The following is an 18,454-nucleotide window of genomic DNA, read 5'->3' as shown; positions in this document are numbered from 1 at the left end:
TCCCACAACGGTTGGACTCAAACAAGAGTTGCGCAGTAGGGCCAAATCCAACACTCTGAGATTATTCAACCCTGAACTCATGTGATGTGTCGTATTCAACTAATGGCTAACTCCCATCACTCGGAGTCCCACCAAGCACAATGCAAGCATCATTCGGACACAGGAAACTAATCAAGCAACTCTATTCTCATAACAAGAAACTGTATTAGCATACAATGCTAAGCTCGTACTGTCAGGCATAACCTAAATAGGCTATCATACTACTGTGTACCCAATACTAGCATGAAATTCTCATAAAGCTGAAACACATATAGTAGGCACATAAGGCATCCTCCTAGATCCTTAGTCCTATTCTAGCATGCTGTTCTACTGAAACTAAAACTGATAATCATAACATAAACTTGTATAGGTAATTTGGGAGTACTTACTTGAGCTCGGCTGATCGCATGCACCACTCCCTTTTCTCTTTTTCAAAACTCTTTTCTTTTTAAGTCTCTTTCTCAAAAATTCTTTTGAAAACTTTTTTCTTTCAAATTTTTTTTACTATTTCCTTAGTTTGAGTTCAGTCACACCCGTAAGTTTGCCTGAATCCCTCAAACCAAGGCTCTGATACCAACTTGAAACGACCCAAAATACGACCCAAAATTTTTTGTTTAATTAATACTAAAGATATCAACCATTTATAATATATCATGAAATCGTATGTCATAGATCCCAAAAGTTATAATAGATGTGTCATGACAAAAGAACTGTATCAACATAACATAGTATCTGAAATAAACTCCCAGGACAAAAGCTGAAACTGTGGTGTGTGCAATGCCATCATCCCGAGCTTTTCCCTTAGCTTGCAGAAGTACCTGAAACCAAAACTGAAACTGTAAACACAAAGCTTGGTGAGCTCCCCCAAACTACCACATACAATACAATAACATATAAAGCGCATATTGGGTTTTACCCACTGCATCGGACGGAAATCCGGAAACTGCATCGGACCGAAGTCCGGAAACTAACCAGGGCCTTGCCCTCTACATCTGACCGAAGTCCGAAAATTGCATCGGACCAAAGTCCGGAACTGACTGGGACCTTGTCCCCTGCATCAGACCGAAGTCCCGAAACTAACTGCATCGGACTGAAATCCGGAACTGACTGGGACCTTGTCCCCTGCATCGGACCGAAGTCCGGAAACTGACTGAGCATCACATAGCATAGCATAAACACATCAACTAGCACAAACACATATACTACATACTGCATCGGACTGAAGTCCGGAACACATATCAAAAGGATATGCTTGAATCACAAAGACATCAAGCACACTGAACTAATGTATTAGACCAAAGTCCGGAACTATTGCTAATAAGACGGGCCAGCATTGTGGCCGTAGACCCGTTCCTACTAGAAGGAAAACTCACCTCGTAATGTTGGCTGCTGAGATGCTAACTCTAAAAGTGGCTGGCCGCTGCTCCGGAACTGTCCAACTACAAATCCCAAAAACACTATATTAGTTACTTGCAAATACCCTCAAGGTAAGATGACTATTTTACCCCTTGTCAAAGTCAACTTCCAGTTGACCGGACTCGCCGAGTCAGGGCGCAGACTCGCCGAGTCCCTCCTTTACTAACTCTGACTTAAACTTGTTGGATTAGTGTCTAAGTCAATAACTATTTTGGTATGTACTTGACCCGATTATGAGCATGGTCCTTTTGGGTTGCCTTCACCATAGCAATATGTAGGATGATTTACAGAGAGAAAGGTTTAAATATGATTTATTAATATATATTATGAGAATAATATATTAAAGGAGAAATCATATTGTTTAATTAATATTAGTCAAGAATTAATTAATAATTAATTTTGTGGCTAAAAGGGATTAATTAAACTTAGGGGACTGAAGTTGTAATTATAAGATAATTATAATTGGGCTATGGATCACCTAATAATATATAGGTTGGACGAATTCTATGGGAAGCCCATTAGAAATCGTCCAAGGGATATGTTTAAGGAGTCCATGGGCTGCTTAGGGCCTAAGCAGTCATATTAGGGTTTCCTAGTTGTAAACCTTAATAGCCTACATGTATATAAAGGGCCCCTATGCCCCAAAAACGTGTACAAGTCTTCCATTAGGGTTTCCAGCCGTTTTTGGGCAGCCTCTCTTCTTCTCCTCTTCATCCAAGTTGCATATGGTGTTTGTGACTCCATTAGAGGTGCAACACTTGAGGCACTAAGCTTTCTAAGGCCAATCCAAGCCAGGAATTGATTGTTATTGCTATATAACAATCAAAGGTGATTCTATAAACCCTAATTCAGTTTATAATATGTTAGATCTAAGTTTATTAGTCTTGGATTCAAAGCATGTACAATAGAGAAACCTAGATCCAAGCATTAGGGTTTGTATGAGCATATAGGACTGTTTCTTATGCATAAAACCCATCAGTGGTATCAGAGCCTTGGTTGGTTTCAGATGTATTTGATGCTTATATGTTTTATGAATTTGACAAATTAGGGTTTATGGCATGTAAACCCTAAGGCATGGTGTTTTTCGCAAATTAGGGTTGCAAAACCCTAGTTGGCGATTTTTGATAGGGTTCTTAAATTTTTTTTTGCCTAGCCTCCAAATTTCGAAATTAGGGTTAGGAAACCCTAGGGATTTCGAAAATCCCTTGCCCCCCAAGATAAGATCCTAAATTTTAGGGATTTGGATATTGCCATATCTTGTAATTATCCTTTAAATGTTTAAATTTGGTAATTAAAGATTTTGAATATCCCATCCCATAATTTTGAATTCTAGGGGATTTAAGGGATTAGGTTAAATTAATTGTTTAATTTAAAAGATATCCTTACCAAAATAAAAGATAATTGTCAAATTAATTAGATACTCATTGCCTTATGTGATAAACTTGATTTATTTGAATTATTTGATAGATTATCTTGCAAGAAATTAAATTAGGTCATATTTAGATAATTACTAATTAATTGATTAATTATTATTATTAGTATTTTGATCTAGAATGTTCTTGCTTATGTTTTGAAAAGTTTCAAAACTTGCCCTCAGGTTTTGGAATTTAAATTGTTTGATTAAAAGGTTTAATTTTGAAAAAGGTCTAAATTCTAAAATCCTAATTTTGAAAAAGTTCAAATTACATCCTTATGGTTTTATTAAATTAATTAAAGTGCATAATTAAAGGTGATTTAATAAACCCATAAAGTTTCTGGTTTACATTTAATTAAATTAAAAGTATAATTTACTAAGTTAAACCACCTAGTATTTTAAAAGTGTAAAATACACCCTATACTATATATAACATTAAAAGTCTAATATTATATATGTATGAGTAACCAGTCAGTCTTATCGTTAGTAGGCCTCATTCACGAAGCTAGTCTATAAGGGGTGTTTAAGGAAATTGCCTATAAAATGGCGATTGAATGGGTATCCACTCTTACCCACCGCACTCTTGACTAGTGGAGGGTCGTTAGCCGAACGGGTAGGATAGGACAGAAACCTTACATTATAAGTATAATGAAGTACAAAGTAACTAAATGCTTTTTCAAATTCCCAAATCATAGTTACTTTAGGCAAAATGTGAAATTGTATGCTAACCCATGGAATTACACTTCGTACCCTTGTCAAACGTTAGTGGAGCGTGTGTGGTTAACCGGCACACTAATTTAGGGATGACATTGGTAGCGAAGGGTGACTCGATGTTTGTCATAGATCAATGGAGCGTGTGTGGCTAACCGGCACATTGATTAGGTGATTGTAGCATTGGGTGCACCACGTGATTCGTATGGTTATTCACACCTTGTTTGTGATCCTCGGCATCCCAGTCACAAATAGTAGGGCATAATCGAGATTAAACATGCCATTGAAATGTTCAATGAATCTCAAAAGATCTAGGAGTTTCAATTCATTTAAAACTTAATCTTCCTTTTCGTTTTTTATGGTGGAAATTGGTAAATCGTCATTTACCTACCTTCAAATATTCTGCAACTAGATTACGGCATCCCTCTTATAGGTTGTAGAGTATTGTGTTGGATCCTAGCTTGATGTTTCATTTGGGTGTTACATCAAGAATTCTAATCAACATAACTTGAATTTTCTCCCGTTTTGTAGATGTCTGAATCTTACAATGGTCTTCCCAAATCCCATGGAACAAGTTTTCCGAATGAAGATGACGTTCCGAGATACGATCAAGGAAATGAGAGTCATGCTTCACTTCCTCCACCTCCTCCAATTGTTCTCCCTGACCCACAAGTTCAAAGGCTTGAAAAGTTCAAGCTCACTCATGCCCTTTTGGCAAGAAAACACGAAGATGGGAAACCTGTGTGTGCGCACGTCTTAGAGATGAAAACACACATTGATAGGTTAAACATGTTGGGTGTCGAGATTTCAAGTGAGTTGGCTGTTGACTGGGTTCTTCAGTCACTTCCTGAATCATATAGTGATTTCGTTAGAGAGTGCTATATGATGGACCACGACGTGACCCTTATTGATCTCACCTATTTGCTTATAGCTGCTGAATCAGCAATGATTTGGCGTGCTAATCAAGCAAATTTGTCTGGTGAATCAAACTCCCAAACTTCAATGGACACTGGCAACATTGGAAGTTCAGAAAGAACTAAGTCTGTGATTGTCCGATGTGTTGTGCCAAAGGAATCCATTTGCTTTTATTGCCAAGAGAAGGGGCATTGGAGACGAAGTTGCCCTAACTACCTGAGAGATCTAAGAGATGGGAGAGTCAGGAAGTATGGCTCTGCTTCAGGTAAAATCCATTATCTAACTCTTTTAAGTTCCTATTCTAGATTCTTAATACATGATGTAATAAGATTACATTTTGATGTTTTGTAGGATCAAAGAAAAGCGAGGAAGCTTAAGGGAAGAGGTGAGCTGAATCTAATCGTGATGAAATGGATTTCGATCGCGTTACTTGAAGAATGGATTCTTGAGCCACTACTTGGAGTTAGAATAGATAGTTAAGAAATATGTAATAACATAGTTTTTCAATTGAATTGCATTGTAAGGACAAAATTTTTCCGCAATAAAATGAATTTTGATTTTATCTTATTTATTTATCCTTGCAATGGCATGTATGAAAAATTGATGTTCGAATGTTTCTATTATTAGCAATAATGGATTTGATTCTTAATTATGTTATTTGTGGACATATCAAAAGTTTACCAAATAGGGAGAGTTTCTCATCGCCCAAGTTTCAATTGGACAGAAACTTGGAATCATGCAATGTGTATTGTATGATGAATGAAAAACTTTCACATTTGGGAAACTTAGACTAATTCTTTGACAAAGTGTCAATTGAAGGACTAGGAGATCGAGTACACTAGGTCGTACATTGATCAAGTCTACCACAAGAGTGACAAAGATATTCGTCATGATTTACTAAAGTTTAGTAAATATGGTTATACTTATAAGATTGAGTATAGTTCTGAGTTAACTAAAATAGTTTCAATCAATAGCAGAACGAATAAGAAGAATCAGGAAGGCAGAAAGATCAAAGTTTCTCCATTCTAAGAAGAAGGGAGAGTACCTTTTATTGTGTTTTATGATGAAGTCTTAATGATTAAGAACCATATCTCAATTGATCCTCTAAGTGAGTCTTAGTGCATTTGCATGTCTAAGAAGAGGAATCGAGAATTGTAGAAATGGTTAAATCAAAGAGCCAATCATACTTCGTTCCAATATCAAGTCTTAGAGTCATACTCCAAGATTGTGACATTGAGTGACAAGTCTTAAGTTGGTTTATAACACTCATCAAATGTGGATTTTGGAAATGTTTTCTTATTCTTGCACATTTGAAATTGGTAAGTTATGCTGTCTTGGATAAGACAAAGACCAACTAGGACCAATTATGTGAAGTGTTTTGTCTTGATAAGAACTACACTAACTCTTGAATATTTGCTTTGTCAAGAAATGTTTCTTGACAAGAGAATCTTATATGTCAAGGAGTCAGTGGGAGTCTTAATGGTCTTGAAAGGTTTCAAGAACAAATCAAGAATATACCTTATCGATCATCACCAGCACACGACTTGAGATTTACAACCTATCGTGCTGACATTATTTTGTTTTTGTGCCATTCCAGTTGATAAAAGTTTCCCACTCATTGACTCACCCTGACCTCACAGGTCGAAGAAAAACGGGGACTCGCGACTCGACTCGTCGAGTCCGAAGAACGACTCGCCGAGTCCGGTCGTGTAGATCCCATACAATTGAATTCCAAACCATTCCAGAGCATCTAACTTGTAGATTTGTGCCCCTGGAACCATCTGAACACGTAAAGTTGCTAACTTTATGTGTAACCAAGAAGGAATGAAGTTATTTCACTCGAACACTACTTTTCTCAAGAAAACTCATCTGACTCGCCGAGTTGTATGAACAACTCGTTGAGTCTAAGGTAATCTTCATTGGACTCGCCGAGTTGTTCATCCAACTCGTCGAGTCAACCTTGCGACTCACTGAGTCCCTTTGGTCCCTTTTCCAAGCAGACCTAATTTGAGCCATGCAGCGGCTCCAAATTACAGATCCAAGCTTCTAGGGCATGCTTATCACGTAAAGTTGCAAACTTTACGTGCATGCATGGCTTTAAAGGCTTCAAATGCCAAACCTAAGCTCTTAATGGGGTTCCAAGCTCAGGAGGGACCTCAATCACGACCATAACTGAAACTTTACACTTCTAGAATGCAATGAGAGTCCAGGTCTGAAGTTTTCATCCAAGGAGAGTCCATGTCTCAAGTTTTGAATCATAAAAGGCTCCAAAGAAGGCATATCAAGCATAAAGGAGGTTATAATAGAGGAATGCACAAGGTCATAACTTCATTACCTGAATGAAGAACAGATGTAAGCTAACTCCTGGATCTTCCTTCCCTTCTATGGACCTTATTTCCTTCCCAAAGCTTCCAAGCTATCACAAGCACACTCAAACTCAACAATGGGGCTAGGGTTTACAGGGGAAATGTTCTGAGAGTGATAGAGGCGAGGTTGGGGGCGCATAAGTGTGTTTAAATAGGGTGCAAACCCTTAAAATTGGGACTTCATCCAGACAGGCGGACTCACCGAGTCCAGCGTATGGACTTGTCGAGTAGCCAGCTCAAAACGCATGATCGTCCCGTCTCTACTCAACGAGTCGGGCTACAGACTCGTCGAGTACCCCTTCAGAAATGAAAATACTTTGTTTGAATTACATACCAGAAATGGGGCGTTACAGTTGTTAGTCGAAATGATTTGATAGGACATAATCTCATTAATAAGTATAATGATATAAAGTTACTAAACTATTTTTAAAATCTCACTCTTAGTTACTTTAGGAAAAATATGAAAAGTATGGTAATCCATGAAATTGCACATTATGATTTATGTGTAGTTAGTGGAGCGTATGTGGTTAACTGACACACTAATAGTGACTACAAGGAGTGGTAATGGGCATCTCAAAAATTATCATTGTTAATGGAGTGCGTGTGGTTAACTGGCACATTAATTAGAGATGATAAATGACATCGAGAGTGTCAAGCATATTTGCATGGTTATTCACATCTTGTTTGTGATCCTCGACATCCCGGTCACAAATAGAAGAGCATAAACTGAAATTAAACATGTCATTGATAAGATTTAATGAATCTCGAAAGATCTAGGAATTTTATTTTGATTGAAATTGGTAAATTACCTTTACCTACCTTCATAAATTCGCGATAAGATTACGACATCCCTTTTCTTAGTTGTGAATTGTTATTTTGGATCCTAACCTTAAATATTTATTATGGGTTGAAATATCAAGGATTTATTGTCATCTAACTAAACCTTCTTTTTCTTTATAGATGCATACATCTGGTGATGCTTCTGCTTCTCAAAACTCTACCCACAACTTCTCGCTACTCTTGATCGTGTCCAAGGTGACACTATATGGCACCAACTACAATGATTGGATGTGCAACATCAAGGTGGCTCTTCGATACGAGGGCAAAGAGTATCTCCTTGAAAAACAACTTTTTGAGATCGATGAAGCCACTGGTACTCCTGAATAAATCCTCTCCTATAAGAAACACTACGATGATGCTATAAAGGTTGCTTGCATCATGGTCGCCACCATGGTTCCAGAATTGGAAAGGTTCTATGAGGACTACCGGCACTATGAGATGAACTTGGATCTTGTGGAAAAGCTTCACAAGAGAGCTCGTCAAGAAACATATGAGGTCGTCACGAACCTCATGCCGTGCAAGTTGAAGGAAGGATATTCGGTCTGCAACCACATGCAAAGGAAGCATAGACACGTTGAGCGCATTGAAAGGCTTTATGTGAAATTTGACGAGAAGTTGGCCATTGACATGGTCTTTAACTCTTTCTTCTCTCGTCAAAACCACTCCAAAACTCTATTAAAGGCTCAAGTTTTGTTCTCTCTTGCTCTAGGGTTGCTTGAGGGTCAAAATCATAGATGGAGGCTGGATAAGAAGAGGATATGAGTCCATAAGGTTACTTAAATATGAGCCAAAGCCCTAAAACTAGGGTTTGCATGAAATGCACATACGCCCTTCGTACGAAGTCTACGCCCAACGTACTAAGGCGCGCCTTAGTATGCTTAACGTACACACACTTACGCACGACATACTCATCAATTCCCAACGTTTACCAAATTGACACTATTGGCCCTTTTCCACACTTTCTAACACTTACAGACCAAAATAAATTACAATTCAATTATATGGCCAAAGTTAGAAGTACCTCATCATAGGGATGTTACAAGTATGCTGCTATGTTGTAGTGATCTGTTAGATTTTGTATCTTGGTATCGAGTATGCTGATATACCGTGGTGATCCGTTAGATCTGTATCATGGTATCGAGTATCTTGCTTTGCTGTAGTGATATGTAGAATTGTATGTTATATGTACTTGTTGGTTATCATCTAGTGGAGTGCCCTAGGGACTATATGTGGTCATGTAGGATAGCCGGAGAACTCTTACTTTAGGCTTTCTTGCATGTTCCTTGCTTGGTTGTGGCTATAGAGCAGGATCATCTGTTCGGGTGGCTATCTCACCTTTGGTTACTTATGGTTACACATTTCATGGAGGTTAGCTGGTTGCGGGACTGTATGTTGTGAGAGGACTAGTAGGCGATAATGTGTTGTATGATTAATGTTTGCTTGTATTATGTGCCCACTTGATCCTTGATTGTTTATATGTCAACATATGGTAGTGGTGGGTTGAGGCGGTACTGCTTTGTGTTGTAGCCCAAGATACCCGGTGTGGGCCGACTGTCAGCCGAAGGCATGGTGGCTCGGGAGGAGCGGTTGGGTTGAGGCGGTAGGCCAACAAACCCTTGTATTCCGACCCAGATAGACTGAAGGCCTACGAGGCGGTCCAGTCAGGCTGAAGGCTCGAAGAGCGGTCGTTATGCATTTTTGTATGTTTATCGTATGGGGTATTTTTGGGGGAATCTCACTAAGCTTCGTGCTTACGCAATTGTGTATTGTTTCAGGTATCATTGGCCATCATAGGAAGGCGAAGGCATGATTGTACACATTTATCAGCAACAATGAAGATTTTGCACTTTAATATTACTCTGGTTTTTATAAATGTATTTGGAATAAATGGTTTTCTCCATAACGAAGTTATAATTGGGATGATTTACTTAAATAAAAATGAAAATCTTTGGTTGTGAAAATGGGACATTACAGGAGAGTTACCTATTCAAGTAATGCCAAGTTAAGCAAGACTCAAATCCCTAGTACAGATGAAGAGATAGTGGAAATGAGTCGAGTCCCATATGCTTTGGCTATAGGATCGATCATGTACGCTATGACATGTACTCGCTCTGATGTGTCTTTTGCTCTAAGCATGGTTAGTCACTTTCAGGGAAATCCTGGCAGAGCTCATTGGATAGAAGTGAAGAACACACTCAAGTATCCGAGAAGGACAAATGACTTGGTTTTAGTCCTTGGTGGCAGTGATACGTTGAGGAAGTGGGTATAGTGACGCCAACTTTCAAATGGACAAAGACAACCTTCGTTCTCAATCTGGCTGGGTGTTCTTATTAAATAGAGGAGCAGTCACTTGTAAAAGTTCCAAGCGGGACACGATGACTGATTCTACTTGTGAATCAAAGTACATAGCAGTAAGTAAAGCATCAAAGGAAGTGACTTAGCTGAAGAATTTCATAGGGGATCTCAAAGTAGTTCTGACCATTCAGAAGCCAATGGAACTTTTCTGCGGTAATGAAGGATCGATTGCTTTGACCAAAGAATTGGGAGATCATGGTAAACCCAAACATATCGATAAACATGAAGTTAAATAAGGTCATCTCATAGTAAAGCGAGTGCCACCAAAAAACAATCCTATAGATCATTTCACGAAGGCTCTAAGTAGGGTTAAGCATAATCAACATGCTAGAGGCATTGATTTGAGATATGATATTAGTTTTAGTAGTTAGATGATTAGTTTGAAACTTGTTACAAAAATAAATGTAATTGATTTTGGTGATTGAACAATAGAGATTATTTATGAGTTTGTTTACTGTCTTTATTAATTATTTATTCTTGTGTTTTGATTTGCATGTTTTACTTCCTGAATAATTTGATTATTCAAAACTTTACAGTCGCTCATACTGTGGGAAGTAAGTAGTGAATGAATACTATCATGAATTGGATTGTAGATTGTCTAAGGAGATTAGACATAGCAATTATGTTGCTGCAATGTTCATGAGTACTTACAAAATGGAAATTTAAGTGTTGGATAAACCCACGTTCAGAGAATTACTTCATGGATTCTATCACGAGTAATTATGAGACGATAATATCTTATATTCTTAAAATAGAGATATAATGAGTTGTAATTTACAAGTCGGTTATGCATTGGTGTTATGTAAACGCACCAGTATGAGTGGCTATAATTCCAATCCGTGTCTCGTGTCTATAAAATATTTGGGCCCAACCAAGATTGAATTGATATGTTCAATTAGAAGTCTTATGACGTCATCACAAATTAGGAAATCGGGAAACATAATTTGGACAATGAGATTAGTTCTAATCCATGTCTCGTGTCTATAAAATATATGGTAGAACGAATGAATATTTGATCACTTATCTTAGGACTAATGTCTAATCATATCAGAGTCTGGAGTTGCTTTCAGAAGCACCATTTGCTGTATAATTTAGAAGTTATATCGACAATTGTAGTTATAGACTTATCCACGTGGGAGACTGTTGGATTAGGTGTCTAAGCTAATAACTAAATTGGTATATACTTGAATTATTAGCAAAGTTATTTTGAGTTGCTCTCAAACCAAGTAATTGAATAAGATGACTTTTTGAGAGAGATACTGATTTATTATACGATTAATAAATAAAAATAAATAATTTATTAATATAATATGGGAAGAATATATTAATTAGAAATAATATTATTTAATTAAGAATTAATCAAAAATTAATTAGAACTAATTTTGGGATTAATTGGTTTAATCAAAAGTGTAAGGACTAAAGCTATAATTGTTTAATTGTTGAACAAAAGGGATTCCTAAACCTTCTAAGTTCTAAGGCGGTGGATGGTTTTAAGGAGGTTAATTAGGGTTTCTGGAATATTCCATATAGATAATATAGATAATTAGGAAACTAGATAATTACGTGATTTGAAATTATATTATTTTAATCAAGTAAGGGTTATTTAGGGTTTTTCTATTAGCTATAAATAGGGTCTTACACCTTCATATTTTGGCTACTAATACCTTATGAAGGATAGCAAAAAATTTACCTTCCCTTTCCCCTCTCTTCAGGGTTTGTGTGGGAACCATCAAATGCATGAGATTTCTGGTGCTTGCTTCCAAGAGCTTTTGAAGAAAGAATTTATTGATTATTTATACAAATAATCAAAAGGTATGTAAACACTTTTTGAAAATACTAGGGTTTCCATAGGGTTCTTTGATGTTCATAGTTTATAGCCTTCAATAGTAAAAACATGGACCCAATTAGGTTGCATGTGAACTTCAAAGTTAAGTTATTTTCCTCCACATGAATTTTTGTAACATATAAAACCTAACAGATTTAAACCAAGAACTTTCATTAATACGAGCAAGAGATACACTATGAGGTTCTTATTATAAGACAATGCCAAGCTTGGTTTATTTATTCACAAAGGTTATTAAAGTCCTTAAATACGTTGAAAAAGATGGTAAAAATTGATTTAGTTGAAACCAAACACAAGATGCTTCTTTTTAATTTTTATTTTGAAAATTCAATTTTATATTTTATTTGCACTTGATGTTGCATATTTTAGATTACAAATATGTTGTCTCAAACTTTTAAAAATATCAACACATACTTGAAGTGGTTTTATCATTGGAGATGACAAAAAAAAAGGTTGCAAGAGGTTAGAGATGATGAGTTTGAAGATATTATATATATATATATATATATATATATATATATATATATATATATATATATATATATATATATATATATATATATATATATATATATATATATATATATATATATATATATATAACGAGACATGAAAAAAATGGATATGTTAGAAAATTATGCAATAAACTAAAGACAAAAACAAACATCAACAATCAACATCATTATAAAGTTGATACGTTTGCCATAGTTATTGATATGTAACTTCAACACCATGTTCTCATGTTTTTTTAAAGAAGAAAATGAGAGCAAACGAGATGATATGAGTGTTCTTGAGGTTTTTATTTTTATTTATTTTTCTAAGGAGAAGATGGGAAAGAAATGAAAAGAAATAGATGTTCTTGAGTTTTTTTAAGGAGGAGAAAAAAATGAAAAGAAAAAAAAGATTTTTTCGAGTTTTATTTAAGAAAGGAAAGAGAAGGACTTGGGAGGGAAAGACAAGACTTATTTTTTCAGTTTTATTTCCACTCATTTTTTGGATGATTGAGAGGGAAAGAGAGGGGAATGAGAAAAGTAAAGAAAGTTCCCATTCTTTTTCTAGGTGCAAGAGTTTTGTGATCATTGCAAGATAAACACCAAATTATTTACACATATGGCGATTTTAAACTTGTGTTACTCAATTTATTATTTCGGCGCACTAAATCATGATTTTACGGAGGCGAAAAGAATGAATATTACACAAGAACTTGATTTTCATTATGATGTTTATGAAAGAAGATGATCGTTTTTTTAATTTCAATGGAATCACCTACCTTTTCTTGAGTCATGATGGAAACAAGAAAACACATTTCTTATTACATGGTATATTGGCTAGAAAAGTTGGTATTGGTGTTGCCTTTACAACGATGACAAATATGAGATGTATTTCAATTATGAAATTTGCTAAATTGGATTTGAGAAATCGGATCTATGATGATTTTTGAGTGCTTCTTTGATGTCTTTCATTGAAAAAGAAGAATTCATAAAAATTACAAATGATTTTATAGTTGATCGTTTCCGAGAGGACATGACAAGTCGAAGATGACAATTATATTAGAATTTGAACATTTTTTTGGTAATGCAACTTTGTAATCGGTATTTAAAATCGTTTTAACCTGAAAAAATAATAATAATTTGATAATTTTTTCATATACCCTCAACGTATCAAAATCATGGATCCACCAATGGTAAATCACAATCACACCAACGATATAATGCACCTCCATGTTTGTTGGATAGGTAACAAGAGGAAAACGGCCTGACCAAATGTATTTGCTATGATGTAAACAAAAAATTTTATTTTGATTTTTAAACAAACAAATTAAATTTTGAGGTAAAAAAAATATAACCGTGAGAAAAAAATTATTACGGTAAGAAACCATTAACCCGGTTTCAATAGTTGAATTAGAATTTAGAACATAGCAACGAAGATATGAATATTGAAAAGGGCCAACGTTGCGTTTTATTCTACGCGGTTAACGGAAGGTTAACAAGGGCTTGTTTTTGTTTCCATTCCTATTTCCGGTGTACAGGTCAGTCGTCTCCCCGCCTCCGTTTCACCTCTTTCATTTCTCCTTTCTTTTTTCTTTTCTTTTCTCAATATTAGGGCTTCTGATTTCGGTTTTATAATCATCTCGATTCGATCTATTCTCTATATAACTGTTTATTCTCCGTACTAGATCTTGTTGAACTCAACCAACAGAAAAATGGTGAGAGGATTGGTCAACAAGCTCGCATCTGAATCGCTGAAGGTTGCGGGAAAATGGCAACAACAGCAGCTCCGCCGTCTCAATATCCACGAATATCAGGTACCGTTCCTCCGTTCTTCGCTTATAGTTATATCCTTTTGGTTTTTATTAGCGTAGCGTATGTATATTTGTGATCAACGGTCCTATTTTGTTATAACTGCATCTGTTGTACGACGAAAGAAAAATAAAGAAAGAACACAAAGAGATGTAGGGATTTCGAGTTTGATATGCGCGAATTAGCTATTGTTTTTGAAATTGAGATATGCGCCTATGGTTCACTTGGTTACATGATGTTATCACGGCATCTGCTAGATAGCAAAGATATGAAAAGAATAAGAACACGAAGTGATACATGTTTTTGACTTTGATATCCTAGAATTAAGTATTGATCTTAGAAATTAAAATATATCCTTTGGTAGGTATTAATCTCTTGTCTCCAATTCTGCTAAAATTTGTCATAAGTTGGACTGTTATAAGTTACTGAATCATAGTAATATTAGCTTTGTTTTGATGTCTACTGTTCTTCTAGACTCGGATGTCTACCTACATTTGTTCTCCTAGCTTAGTGCACAGCATGGCATCAGTTTACAGATGTTATCACAACTTTACATGCTATGTTTTATCTATAGTTACTTACTCACATGAGCTCTTGCATCAGGGAGCTGAATTGATGGGCAAGTTTGGTATTAATGTTCCAAAAGGTGTTGCTGTTTCCTCTGTTGAGGAAGTCAGAAAGGCTATACAAACAACTTTTCCAAATGAAAAGGAGGTAATTAAACATAAACTTTTTTTTTTCTTCTTTAATTTTTGTTTGGATGTTCAAAGGGTATATATGAGAAGTAAAAACATGATCAAGGCTTTTTCCTTTTAAATGTCAAAAAGTGATGTAATAAGCCATAATGGTTGAAACATGTGGGCTGTGGTTTTCTTAATATTTCTTTCTTCATGTTAGTTGTAGAGTTTGTAATCTACTACATTTTTGTACTTGAATGTTCATTAGTTGACATGTAAACATTTGGCGCTGGTTTCTTTTGGTCCAGTTGGTGGTGAAGAGCCAAATTCTTGCTGGTGGAAGGGGCCTGGGGAAGTTCACAAGTGGTCTTCAGGGTGGAGTTCACATTGTCAAAGCAGAACAGGCTGAAGAGATTGCTGGTATGAAATTTTGTCTACACACTTCCATGACAAAATGTTTTTTTTTTTTAAAAAAAAAATCATTTAAAAAAACTGATAATTTGATGTTCTTGCAGGGAAGATGCTTGGACAGACTCTTGTTACTAAACAAACTGGCCCTCAAGGCAAAGTTGTCAGCAAGGTTGACATCACTTATATTCTCCTTCATATCTTATTCTGATCATTGGTTGCTTTTACTTTTTTCAACTTTTGAAATAAAGTTTTACATTTGAACCTAAATATTAACATACCCTTGAATCTATGCAGGTTTACTTGTGTGAAAAGATGTCACTTGTGAATGAGATGTACTTTGCAATCACTCTTGATCGTACAACCGCTGGTCCTGTAAGCTTGTTTTTTTTTTTTTTTTTTTTTTAATATAGTATTAAGTTTTCTTTCAACACATCTTCTGTTATTGGTGCTTAATGAATGAGTGGCTTGTTCTTCAGCTTATAATTGCATGCAGAGAGGGAGGAACCAGCATTGAAGACCTTGCAGAGAAATTCCCTGACATGATTATAAAGGTTAGGTATGCCTGCCTTTCTTTATAATATGGGGCAAAAGTCCAGGAATAGAAAAGTATTTCACACTTTATTTGCAGGTTCCTATTGATGTTTTCAAAGGAATTACAGATGAAGATGCTGCCAAAGTTGTAGATGGTCTTGCTCCTAAAGTAGCTGACAGAAGCGCTTCAATTGAACAAGTGAAAAAATTGTATAACCTTTTCCGTGAATCCGATTGCACACAGTTGGAGGTCAGCTTTAATTTTACACACAAGTTTATTATTTATAGCTTCACTTTTAATTTTTTGTTTTGGGTTTTAAGTTTTAAGTTTTAAGTTGGAATTGTTTGTTCCTTACCCTTCAGATTAATCCTATTGCTGAGACTTCTGATAACATGTTGGTTGCTGCTGATGCTAAGTTAAATTTTGATGATAATGCTGCGTATCGTCAGAAAGAAATATTTGCTCTTCGTGATCCAACACAAGAGGATCCTCGTGAGGTATAAACAGAAATGTGTAATTACATCACTATTATAGATTCATTGTGTTATATTGATAAAAAGAGTAAAATATGTTGTGTTATTTCAATTTGTTGCAGTTTGGCTATAAGTTATTTCTGAAGTAATGAATTGTTTGTTTTTAAATAACACATGACAGGTGGCAGCTGCGAAAGCAGATTTAAATTACATCGGATTGGATGGTGAAATTGGATGTATGGTGAATGGTGCAGGATTGGCAATGGCCACCATGGATATCATAAAGTTACATGGAGGAACTCCCGCCAACTTTTTGGATGTTGGTGGAAATGCTTCAGAGGGACAGGTGAGGCCCACTTCAACTCAAACTCAACTCTTTTTTTTTTTTTTTTTTTTTTTTTTTTTAATATGTATTCTGATATTTGCATTAATCAGGTTGTGGAGGCATTCAAGATCTTGACTTCAGATGAGAAAGTGAAAGCAATTTTGGTTAATATTTTTGGAGGAATAATGAAATGTGATGTCATTGCTAGTGGGATTGTTAATGCTGCTAAACATGTGAGATTTCTATTTAAAATATTTTATGCAACATTTATATATTGGTTTAGAAGGATTTGAGAAATTAGTGTTTTGTTTACAGGTTGCATTGAAAGTGCCTGTGGTGGTTCGTCTTGAAGGTACAAACGTTGACCAAGGAAAGAGGATTCTCAAGGTAAAATTCATCATTTTTTATTATTATCTACATTTGACTTATTCATATTAAAAAGAAAAAAAATTATATATATATATATATATATATATATATATATATATATATATATATATATATATATATATAGAGAGAGAGAGAGAGAGAGAGAGAGAGAGAGAGAGAGAGAGAGAGATATGATGTTGATTGATTGATTGATTGATTACACAGGAGAGTGGGATGGCACTGATTACAGCGGAAGATTTGGATGATGCCGCTGAGAAAGCAGTTAAAGCACTCAAATCGTAATGTATTTTCCACTTTTTCTGATTTTTTTCTTTTTTGTGGTATAAACCAAGAACTAGTATTTTGATCATCATTTTGTTCTGATATGAGTGGAGGTCGGTTTTTTACCTCATTTTCCGGGAATAAATACAAAAGAAATTCTGATTTAATATTTGGTTAGATAATTAGTCAAATAATTTACCCGGTAATGAATTAAATTAAAACTAATCTTGTGGCTTAATGTCCATATTGTTGGTACTTTGGTTGCATTGTCAAAATGTCAATTTACTAAGAGATAAGTTAATATGGGTTGAATCTTTACTTGAAAGAAAATGTTTTGTATCAAATTTCTCAACTAGAATTAGATTGGGATTAGAAGATCCAACAAAAATTACTATTCTCTTAATCTACTCACGAAAAGGTTTTGTTGGTGTAATATCTATTATAATTTGATGTTGATTAAGATATTGATAGTGCAACTGAATTTAACTTCTTAAGCGGTACTTGTATATGCAAACCACAAGATGAAAAACATCCAAAGCAGAAAAAAGAAAAAACACCATCACTGTGATCGTCTTCGTCTATAGTTAAAAACATAAGATCACCGAAAGACGAAAGGTGGATGAAAATATTTTGGAGGCTAATCTAAACCTTAATGAATAATTTTGTAAGCTCTATTTTTGATTTTTTTTTAATAGGGTTGATGAATTTCATGAAGTTCACAAGACTCAAGTCTTGACTAAAATAAAGACCAAAAGGTTGCATCAGATCGGTAAAATCTTACAATCCTAGTCAGGCCTTAGCAATCCTAAAGCGATCAATATTGTTTTCTATTTGTTGAATCTTAAAATCATGATTGAGATCTTAATAATTATGGGACAATCTGTAAAAAAAATTATATTTGTTGTTAGGATAATAACTATAAAGAATGTTTGCTTCTTATAAGTTCCATGACTAGAGTTGACAATGAGTGATTGGGTTCGGGTTCACTTCATTTATTAATTTGGTTGAAGTTTTCAACCCAACCACCTGTTTATTTAAATGGGTTGATATATCCAATACAACTCAACCTTTTAGATGATTTGTTTATATAATTTCCCAACCAACATATTATATAAATTCATTAAACTTTGGTTAACCAATTTAAAATAAAAAAATAAACTAAAGATTATACTATTTAAATTAGTTC

The 18,454-nt window shown here is 35.2% G+C and overlaps 1 protein-coding gene across 1 annotated transcript; it reads left to right on the top strand.

Moving 5' to 3' along the window:
• Window positions 1–13,802: 13,802 nt before the first annotated feature.
• On the top strand, window positions 13,803–18,235 carry LOC111881223 (succinate--CoA ligase [ADP-forming] subunit beta, mitochondrial). Its single transcript, XM_052767322.1, has 14 exons — window positions 13,803–13,928; window positions 14,076–14,204; window positions 14,803–14,913; window positions 15,185–15,296; window positions 15,392–15,456; window positions 15,582–15,659; window positions 15,764–15,838; window positions 15,916–16,068; window positions 16,182–16,316; window positions 16,474–16,638; window positions 16,728–16,850; window positions 16,933–17,004; window positions 17,212–17,290; window positions 17,964–18,235. The coding sequence occupies exons 2-13, from the start codon at window positions 14,103–14,105 to the stop codon at window positions 17,287–17,289; spliced, it is 1,269 nt and encodes a 422-aa protein (XP_052623282.1). The 5' UTR covers window positions 13,803–13,928; window positions 14,076–14,102; the 3' UTR covers window position 17,290; window positions 17,964–18,235.
• The last annotated feature ends 219 nt before the right edge of the window (window positions 18,236–18,454 follow it).

Source organism: Lactuca sativa, chromosome 9 (genome assembly GCF_002870075.4).
Source record: "Lactuca sativa cultivar Salinas chromosome 9, Lsat_Salinas_v11, whole genome shotgun sequence".
NCBI lineage: Eukaryota > Viridiplantae > Streptophyta > Magnoliopsida > Asterales > Asteraceae > Lactuca > Lactuca sativa.
This window is presented reverse-complemented; position numbering and strand designations above follow the sequence as displayed.